At 31.3% G+C, this 10,765-nt stretch overlaps 1 protein-coding gene across 1 annotated transcript; it reads left to right on the forward strand.

The window, feature by feature from the left end:
* The first annotated feature begins 1,225 nt into the window (after positions 1 to 1,225).
* LOC118202053 (uncharacterized) lies at positions 1,226 to 7,604 on the forward strand. The gene has a single exon (XM_035374210.2). The coding sequence runs from the start codon at positions 2,332 to 2,334 to the stop codon at positions 3,469 to 3,471; it is 1,140 nt and encodes a 379-aa protein (XP_035230101.2). The 5' UTR covers positions 1,226 to 2,331; the 3' UTR covers positions 3,472 to 7,604.
* Positions 7,605 to 10,765: the final 3,161 nt, after the last annotated feature.

The following is a 10,765-nucleotide window of genomic DNA, read 5'->3' on the forward strand; positions in this document are numbered from 1 at the left end:
TGTTGATTAGTGCGTATTGTCTAAATTGTGCAATTCGTAGATGCTTTTTTAAGTTGAAACAGAACGCTGTGTACATGGTATTCTTTGAAATTTATTGTTGTTATGTTAATTTATTAAAGTGAGGTGTGCGTAGTTTGTAAATTCGTTTGTTGCCTAAATTGTGCAATTCGTAGATGTTTTCTTAAGTTGAAACAGGACGCTGTGTACATGGTATTCTTTGAAATTTATTGTTGTTATGTTAATTTATTTACGTGAGGTGTGCGTAGTTTGTAAATTCGTTTGTTGCCTAAAATGTGCAATTCGTAGATGTTTTTTAAATTGAAACAGAACGCTGTATACATGGTATTCTTTGAAATTTATTGTTGTTATGTTAATTTATTAAAGCGAGGTGTGCATCGTTCGTAGATTCGTTCGTTGCCTAGATTGTGCCATTCGTAGACGTTTTTTGAAGATAAAACATATCGCTGTGTACATGGACTCTTGTCAAATAATTTTGGTTAGAAACTTTACGGTTTTGCTATCTAAAGTTTTTGTTTTTGTTTCGGATTTTCAGCTTAAATTGTGTGTTCAGAACTGTTTTGCATTCGCGAAAACCGTGTTTTTGGAGACATTTTAGGCTTAAAGTTCGAAATGTAGACAAAAAATTTAGATAGCAATATGGCAGCGTGGAGTTTCTCGCCAAAAATGTTTGGCGAGAAATTTGGCAACTTGAGGGCGCATATCAGAGTAGTTCCCCCGTTTTTCCCCATGTATTTTCCTTTTCTCCTTAGCACCTATTCCCCACATGATATTTACTTCTGTTGGCATAATAAAATGTCGCCCATATCCTTAAAGGTGCCAAGTTGGCGCAACCAAGGCTGTCCTCCGAACCTTATCCCATAATGCCAGTTTTATTCTGAATATTCTTTGAAAGAGAAATTTAAAGACTAAATTTGCCTAGTTTTTCTAAGTTTAGCTTAATCAGTGAACTTGACAAAGCAATCGTATCATGTAAAAACAAGATTAAAAATAGCTGATAGTACTAGAATATCTTACTGAAGATTTTTTTTAAGTGCACGACATTTTCTATATAAGACCAATCTAAAAAATGATCACTATTTATTCTTTCGCTTTCTTATACGGAGAAACATAACCATGCCATTGAGTTGTATAATGCTCGAAATCGTTTAAACATACATAGTCACAGATATCCACAAAGACTTATTTCAGATTTCCGAATTTCCGAAGATTTCCGAAGTTGGGAACCATGTGTACATCAAACGAATTTGTTGATGCTGGGCGGAGCTTCGTTGTGATGTCCATTTACGAATTAAGCGATGATCACATGACCTCCCTGCGCGTTCGGGGATTTAACGCTGACCAGACTTAGCGGGTGTCTACTTTGTCTGTCTAACCAAAGTCTAACCGCTTGGTATGCAAATGTTTAAAGAACCCGCTGATGGCAAGTAACTTTGATCAGAAATATGTGGTAGACTTTTCTACAACACGGAAAATATCGTAACGGCTCCTATTTCCTCTCCTGTAGGCCGTGAATATTTTCCTAGCAACATTGTTGTGTACTTTTAAAATGACTTCATCTCTTTTATATGTAATTTGGAACAATGAATGAACGAACTAAGCTTTATGAGTGCTAAGTCGAGAAATATTAGTCCAAAATAAAAACTTATTTTTTCATGACATGTTTGTTCCTGAATATCTTACCATGTGTATAATGCACTAAATGTGTCTTCTGTTCAAAATGCATTAGTGTTTTATATCATATATGCACGCACCAAATACTTTCCGGAAATTGTAACAACTCCCAGAATGCCATTGAATTAGTGATACATTCTTGATTATATTTCCAAAAAGACCCAGTCAGTTTTTCGAATATATTTCAGTACAGTGTGTATTCGAAATTGTCATACGGAGAAAGAAACTTCTTAAAAAATTCATGCCTACTCACCCTACAGTTACCTCATATATGTGAGGTAGGTAAAAGTCATTTACACGGAAGCCTCAATAAAACCTGCATTTTGCTCCTAATGCAGGATAAGATGTAATCATAATGTGTGGTATGTAAATAAATCATTTGCCGATATATCTAGTTTCAAAGTTCATACGCTTATTTACACAAAAGAAAAGCCTCGCGTATGAAGTGTGTAACAAATCATTTAAACTAAAGAGTTATTTTAACAAACATATATGTATTGACATAGGGAAAAAACCTGGTGCATGAGTTATATAACAACTCATTTAGACAGTATGGTTCTTTAAACAAGCATATGCATACAGGAAAAAAATGCGTGTATAAGGTATGAGAATTTATTTAGATGGAAAAGGACCTTAAACATGAATATCCTTATTCAAGCAGGAAAGAAACATTATGTGTGTGAGGTATGTAATAAGTCATTTACTGCAAAAGGTAATTTAAAGAACCATATGGTTCTTCACACAGGTGAGAAACCTCATGTCTGTGATGTATGTAATATGTCATTTGCTTACAAACTTTGTTTAAAGATACATATGGTTATTCACACAGGAGAAAAACCTCATGTGTGTGAGGTATGTAACAAGTCATTTACTCAAAAATGTCATTTAAAGGAACATATACTTATTCACACAGGGAAGAAACCTCATGTGTGTCTGTTATGTAATAAGTCATTTACTAAGAAAAGTCATTTAGTAAGACATATACATCCTGTGCATATTTACACAGGAGAGAAACCTCATGTGTGTGAGATATGTAATAAGTCATTTAGGTCCAAGGATAACTTAAAGATACATATGCTTATTCACACAGGAAACAAGCCTTATATCTGTGACGTATGTAACATGTCATTTACTCAAAAAGGCCATTTAAGTAAGCATTTACTTACTCACACAGGAAAGAAACCTTATGTGTGTGAGGTATGTAACAAGTCATTTACTCGCAAAGGTTATTTAAACGAACATATAATTATTCACACAGGAAAGAAACCTCATGTGTGTAAGGTATGTAACAAGTCATTTACTCAAAATTGTCATTTAAATGAACATTTACTTATTCACACAGGAAAGAAACCTCATGTGTGTGAGGTATGTAACAAGTCATTTACTCAAAAAGGTAATTTAAATGGACATTTACTTATTCACACAGGAGAGAAACCTCATGTGTGTGAGGTATGTAACACGTCATTTACTCAAAAAGGCCATTTAAATAAGCATTTACTTACTCACACAAAAAAGAAACCTCATGTGTGTGAGGTATGTAATAAGTCATTTACTCTAAAAGTTAATTTAAACCACCATATGCTTATTCACGCAGGAAAGAAACCTCATGTTTGTGAGATATGTAATAAGTCATTTGCTTACAAACTTAGTTTAAAGAGACATATTCACACAGGAGAGAAACTTCATGTGTGTGATGTATGTAACAAGTCATTTACTCAAAGAAGTCATTTAAAAAAACATATACTTATTCACACAGGAAAAGAAACCTCATGTGTGTGAAGTCTTTCACAAACATAGTTTAAAGAACCATATAGTTATTCACGGAAGAGAGAAACATCATGTGTGTGATGTATGTAATAACTCATTTGCTTGCAAACTTAGTTTAAACAACCATATGTGTATTCACACTGTAAAGAAACCTCATATGTGATGTATTTAATAAGTCACTTGCTCAGAAACTTAAACTGTCATATGCGTAGTCACGCAGGACAAACCTTATGTTTCTGAGGTTTGTAAGAAGTCATTTACTCAAAAATCTAATTTAAAAAAGCATATACTTATTCACACCAGAGAAAATCTAAATTATATGTGTAACAAATCACTTGTATGATAGAAAAATTGAAAGTCTCATGTCTATACTTGATGAGAAGGCTAATATTTTTGTGGAAAAGTTAGATTAATAAGAACATTTGCCTATGTGTGCTAAGGACTTGTCCATGCTATAAAGAAATGTCTGGTGTGGGGTGTGTTTAACTTGTCATATCACCTCAGTTCTTAATAAATCATTTGTTTCCAGAAGAGGAAAACCTCATGTTTGCGATATAAGTCACAAGTCATTTTAAAGTGCTCCTGATTTAAAGGAACATTTTCTTAGCCTTAGTATATAATTAGTAATGAAAGTTTTAAGTCAACATCTTTGAACAATGAAAAGTTACACAGATTATACTGTTCTAAATAACGAAATTGTACTGATGTCGCATTCCTCTCATTCAGGTAATGTCATGGATTGTTTGAAAGCTGGAAATGTTGAACAGTTTCATTTGAATGAAAATCTCATTTACATTTTGCACTGTAATCCACTTTTCATTACATTTTTCTAAAAAAGTACAAAATATGAAACATATTATGGAACAGCTTGAGTATAGACCCCATTGGCGATTTTTTGGCTTGGCGACAGTTGCCGAGCCATGGAAAAGCCGTTAAAATTGAAAACACAAGTTAGAAAGCACGTTTTAACCAGAAAAAATTTTAGAATATATGTTTAAACAGCAAATTTGAAGGTGCATAAGTAAGTAGGGGCACATTTTAAGTAGTAATATTAACAGATGTTAAATAGACGTTAGATGAAAATAGATGTTAGAATGCACATTTTAACAAGAAAAATTTTAAATACAAATTTAGAATATATATTTAAACAGTGAAACTGAAAATCAATAAATAATGGCATATTTTTAGCATTCATACTGAAAATACAAATTACAAGCTGTAAAATTGAAAATAGGAGTTCAGAATACATGTTTTAATTAAAAATATGAAATTAAAAATAGGAGTTAAGAATGCATGTTTAAATTAAAAGTAAAGAAAAATTGAAAATACACAAGTACATGGAGGCATATTTTAAGCAGCAGTATTGAAAATGCAAGTTTTAAGTTATAAAACTGAAAACAGGAGTTCAGAATACATGTTTAAATTAAAAATAAAAGAAATGCTGGAAAGTTAGTAAAGTTTACAAAATCATGGTAAATTTACAAAGAAATCCTATACTCTGCCCAGTTTATGTCCCTTACAATTTCGAGAAATTTGTTGAATACAACAATATTTTGCTCCTTCAAAGAAAATGTCACTTTCCAGTTTAAAACACGCAGGAATGGGACAGGGTTGCCAAAGTGGAGTATTCTAGAATTTGCTGGGTTACCAGAAAAACAACTGTCCAAAAAAGTGCGCCAAGCCAAAAGTCGCCAATGGGGTCCTATACTCAAGTTGTACCCATATTATTTTGTGGTATCTTTGTGTGCTGTAGGATTTAAGTATTTTTTTCATCCTCATCAACTTTGGGAACTTACTTTTCAATGTTGAGAATGCTTAAAATTTAGATTTTTGCAAGCTTATGTGTTCGGTATCCTTTGTTTAAAAGATTAATTTTGATCTTTGTTCTTGATACCACTAGACACTTGTAGTGTAGTGTCTATTGAATGAAATCAAAATTTCTTGACGAAGTGAGGTTTTTTTTTTTTTCCTCATACATGTTAATGCAGTCTCCTTAATACAAGTTGATATTTTCAGTATATGCCAAAAATCTGGCAACAATGTGCATAATCATTCTTCCAGCAAACGTGATTATTATAATCCTTCAATCACTTCTGCCATTTTCTATGTGTTCTTTTTTGTTGTATTCCAAAGTTCAACAGTTTTTATAAACAAATCGTGATATTTTTTACCTTAAATTTAGTTTTAAAATATGGCCTTGCAGAATTTATGAGCAGTTTTACCACAATTCTGGGATAAAATTTCTGCAAGAACACAGAATATTGATAAATGCAACAACGAGGAATGCTTTTCCTTGATAGCCGAGTGCTGGATGAACCCATTTCTCCCATTTTTTTAAGCAAAAACAGGTTGTATACTTGGGGACGAGAAAAGTGCCAAAGATTTGAAAAAGAATGCGATTTATTTTTTTATTCATCACGTAATGCTTATTTTATAATTGAAATTTGTATTTTCAACTCTATTTTCTTTTGATATATTGATAATTTTTGCCAATTTATAATAGATATCAATAGTTTGGGAATTATTCTGAAATTGCACCCAATAAGTAACTTTTTACTTTTCATCTGTAAAAAATCAAAAAATTGTATTAAGGTAATTGCTTTCATATATATTACCTTTTTTCTTACTCCTGGGTCCATGCAAATGTTCAAATACATTTATACCTATATATGCCTGTTTATTGTCTGTTATTAAGTATTCAGCTTTAACATCTGGTTCTTGTGGAATCTGCTAACTTTTATGCTACCAGCTTCAAATGCTTCTTCTTGTGAGATTCTGAAGAACGGTTAAAGATTTCTTCACCATGTGCATGCTGTAGCTTGCAAGTTCATTTTTTTTTTAACTTGGCTCCTTTTTGTTAACACAAAATTTAAATATAGTTCATTGATTAGGTGTAAAAATATGTTTCTCAGCTTCAATAAGCTTTCAGTCAATTTTTTGCATATATCAGTGCTGTAGAAAAATCCATGTGCATAAATATATAAAAAGGCACTTAGAAATATCTGTTTCATAAATGTAAAAAACAGTTATGTACTAAATAAGTCTTTAAGGAACTGTTTTAAAATTGCCAAAAGAAAGCATAATTTTAAGTTTTCAAGGACACACTCTGGCTTTCTGTGTGCATGTACCAAAGTAGAGTCTCATGTTTATTTTAAATTTCCTGCATAGTTTTGGAAGTATTTCTGGATATCAATATTAAGACAAATGAGAACCTAAATTTATTTTGAAATTCACTGATGGAGCATGGTGAAATATTTCTCTTATAATGCAACTTAAGAATAGGAAAGAATTTTCAAAATTTTGTACATTACTGTTTGCTATTTTTAACTCAGACATTCTGTGCAAAAATTATATTCAACTGATTTTTGCAAACTGGACTTCTCTAACAGAAATAAGAATTCTAATCTGGGCAAATTATTCTCTTAACAGAATATAATTTTGTCAGATAATTTTAATTGTATTTCACGGGATTGATTGAAGTAACATTGCATCTGTTGTACTCTTCTTATTTTGTTTAATAAATTTTTAAATTATTGCTATAATTTTTTTTCGTCATAGACTCTAAATAGAGTGAGCCAAAAGCTGTATAAATGAATGTATTGATTTTAAGGAAATATTTAAGTAGAAGAATTCTAAAATTTGTATTGTGAAAGTTTGCAGTTGCATGTTTTAAATACCTTTTCCAAATTTGAAAAGATTATTTTGATTTAAATAAAATATTAACTAATATGTGTATAAATGTAGGTTATGGAATGAGTGTTGCCAGTGTCACTTGTTCTTAAAAATTAACGTTTCTTGAAATGGTTTTAGATTTACTTATTAATTTATTTCTAATACTTAATACATCAAGCAGAAGTGTAAAAGAACAGATTTTTGTCAAAAATTCTCTAAAGGCGCCACAGTGAGGAAAGGAGTTTAGTAGATAGCCAGTGTTACACTATGCTGAGTCTATGATGTCTTTCTAAGACATCATGAACTAACTATCTAAGGCACCACAGACCATCTAACGTAAAACAATTTGCTACATGCTTGGGGAGAAGAATAGCAGAAAAAAATTCCAGAATTCATTGGAGATGAATGTAAATGTTTCATTCTCTTAATGTATCACATCATCCTCATTTATTAATTAAAATTTTTATTTTATTTGCTGATGTATATTCTTTTTTCATGTGCTTTTCCTGAACTTAAAAATAGTGTGTTTGTTTGGGAATCTTTTTAAAAGAATGTATGAAAACCACTATCTTACAGCCAATAAGTGACTTTTACCTTTCCATCTACTAAAAAAAAAAAAAAAAAAAAAAAACACTGTAGCGCATTGAGATGGCTTTGTTAATATGGAAGTACCAAAATTTTTTATTAGTCCAAAGGGATTTGAATCCCGAAGGACTATTAGTTTCGTTTTGGCATTTTGCGTCGGACTCATAAATGTCGGTTCACTTTTCAAACTGTTGCCACAAAATGTTAGAGTCCTGCATTATATTTGAAGAAATTAAATAATGAAAAATCTGCATAAATGTATGTATATTTCTCGTATTGTGATAAAACAACGGTACGTAGAGTCATCGAATTTTGAATAACGTAATCCTCCAACGAATATGAGCATGTGGAAGACCAAATTTGAAATTTGAAATCTGTTTTATGATCGGTTTCCTATTTTTTAAAACTTTGACGAATTTTTTATTAACAAACTCAAGGATTTCAAAGCGAGCAATGGCAACGTTGTGCAGAAAAAACATTTTTATCTCCAGCGCGTGAGTCTCTGTATCGGAAATTCTAAAGATATGCTCATTTTAAAACTATTTTGCTATATTGCTGTTGCACTGGATCTTATGGTTTAAGTGCAAGGAACATGATATTTAATAAAGAAAGGTAACACACAAAATGTTAAAAAACGCCCCTTTGGACGTAATTTAAAATCTGAAACATTTCAGATTTTGTTATCTTGTCTTTTATATTTCATAAGTAATCAGAAAGTTTAATCATATATCATTCATTGCAAATAATATGTTTTGCTCTGCAATAAGCTTTTCTTCATAAATATTCCTGCTTTTAATACTCCAAATAATGCATATAAGTATGTCAGCAAACACATACAATGCAGGTTTATTCATGTTGTAGAACAAGGAAGTGAACATGTTATCTCTTTCAGACAAATACAATATTTATATATATGTATGAATATTTACAACAGTTTTTAAGTATTTAATATTATTTGCAAGATAAACCTAACCATACAATCAGAGATAACTCATTGTTAATGTTAATTGTATATTTCATATTTTTTATTAGTTCTTGACTGATAGAGAGTGTAATACTAAACAGCTACCTTTATTGGGTAATGTCTACTAAATAAATTACCTTATTGCAAATACATAAATTGATGTATGTACAGAGTACTTATATTAGAATGTGTTTTATATTTAAAGTAGCAAGCTAATTACAAAATAATAAATAGTTTGAGTATTAATTATAAAATTTATTGGTGGTACTAGTTATATTCACTAATTGATTATAACAAAATAACTATCAGATGAATGTGTTTATATACAGAGTTATGAATGCATCTCTAAATATAAATGAATATATTAAAGGTATATGGAAATATTGAAATTGGCATTTAATTAAGTATTTTTGTCATGATACATCATTTCTACTGCATCCTGTGCTTTAAAACAGGTATCTCGAATCAAAATTTTCCACTTTTTCCTGTTTCTTCACAGCTATAATAACATTTTAGATAAGAGTCCAGTCCCTGAACATACTTTTCTCATTTCCATTTATAGCTAGTTGTTAATGGATTAAAAATTATTTGAATTATCATCTCAAAGGACGAGGAGAAAATTATTTTAGTGAAGGTGCATTTCATGCAAAAATCTGGATAAACTGTAAAATGCATTTCTAAGGTTATAGGATATGTTACCTACTGGTATACATATCAAGTTCATACCAAATATCAGTTATGGATGTTGGCATGCAACGTGCTAAGGAAACGAGGCAAAAATAAAAGAGATACATGCAAGTACTTAAATTTGCATCTACTAAATATATATTTACATATAAATTAACAAATTTAAATCTAATTATAAGTTATTTAACTATTAAATCTAAGTATAAATTACAATTTACAAGATAGTTAATCATAATATTGTATGTGATTTATTTATGATTCCTAGCAGTTTCATTCATAAAGTGCTACAGAATTGTACTAAATACAAAAGCTTACTGGCAATAAAAGCAACCTACACATACACCTGAAACAAAATATGTGTAATAAAGTTATATTCTTGCATTCATACCATTATATTTATCATTTGCAAAGCAATTTGCTTCAACAAATTAACATAGATAAGATATTAACCTTTTTTTTTTTTTTTTTTTTTTTTTTTTTTTTTTTTTTTTTGTTGTTGTTGCTTACAGAGTGATGTTATTGCATTTTTTCTCAATAATATTATGGAGTTCTAAAATTAGCATGTTGTCATAATAAATTTGATATACTCCAAATAAATTTAAACCTCAGTGCTGATGAAGATAAAATTGCTTATTAGTGGTTGTTTAAAGTCTCACAAAGAGTTGGGATATACAGTGGATGGACAAAAATATGGAAACACCTTGTGAAATTCATGTTTGAAAAGAAAGATTGATTTTAATGAAATATGTAGGTGGCGCTGGCGTTTTTGACTACTGACGCCACCTATACAACTTCGTAAATGTGCTAAACATTTCAGTTGTTGTCGGAGTACTGTTATGGGAGGTTGTCATTGCATTATGTCAGAGTTAACAGACTTCGAACATGGGCAAATTGTTGGAGCACGTATGGTAGATACTTCCGTAAGCAAGGTAGCCGAGGTGTTTAGTGTTTCAAGAGGTACTGTATCGAAGATTTATTCCGCATATTTGAAAAGCGGAAAAACATCATGTGCTAAATCACAGCGCGGACGAATGTGTGTCCTGAGTGATTATGACAGACGATCATTAAGGGCAATTGTGACGAAAAATAAGAAGACCACAGCTGCAAAAGTTACTGCTGGAATGAATGTTGTGTTACCGAACCCTGTGAGTACCAAAACAAGTAGAAGGGAGCTTCATAAACAGGGAATTGCTGGCCGTGCTGCAATTGAGAAGCCACTCATCGGTGATGCTAATGCCCGTAACACGAAAAGGTGGTGTTTAAGTCATAAAGCCTGGACTATAGAGCAGTGGAAGCGAGTAATATGGTCTGACGAGTCTTCTTTCACATTGTTTCCCACTTCTGGCCGAGTTTACGTCTGGAGAACGCCATCTCAAGCCTATAATACAGACTGCTTGT

Source organism: Stegodyphus dumicola, chromosome 11, assembly GCF_044657685.1.
Source record: "Stegodyphus dumicola isolate Sdum_Otavi_A_Nest chromosome 11, ASM4465768v1".
NCBI lineage: Eukaryota > Metazoa > Arthropoda > Arachnida > Araneae > Eresidae > Stegodyphus > Stegodyphus dumicola.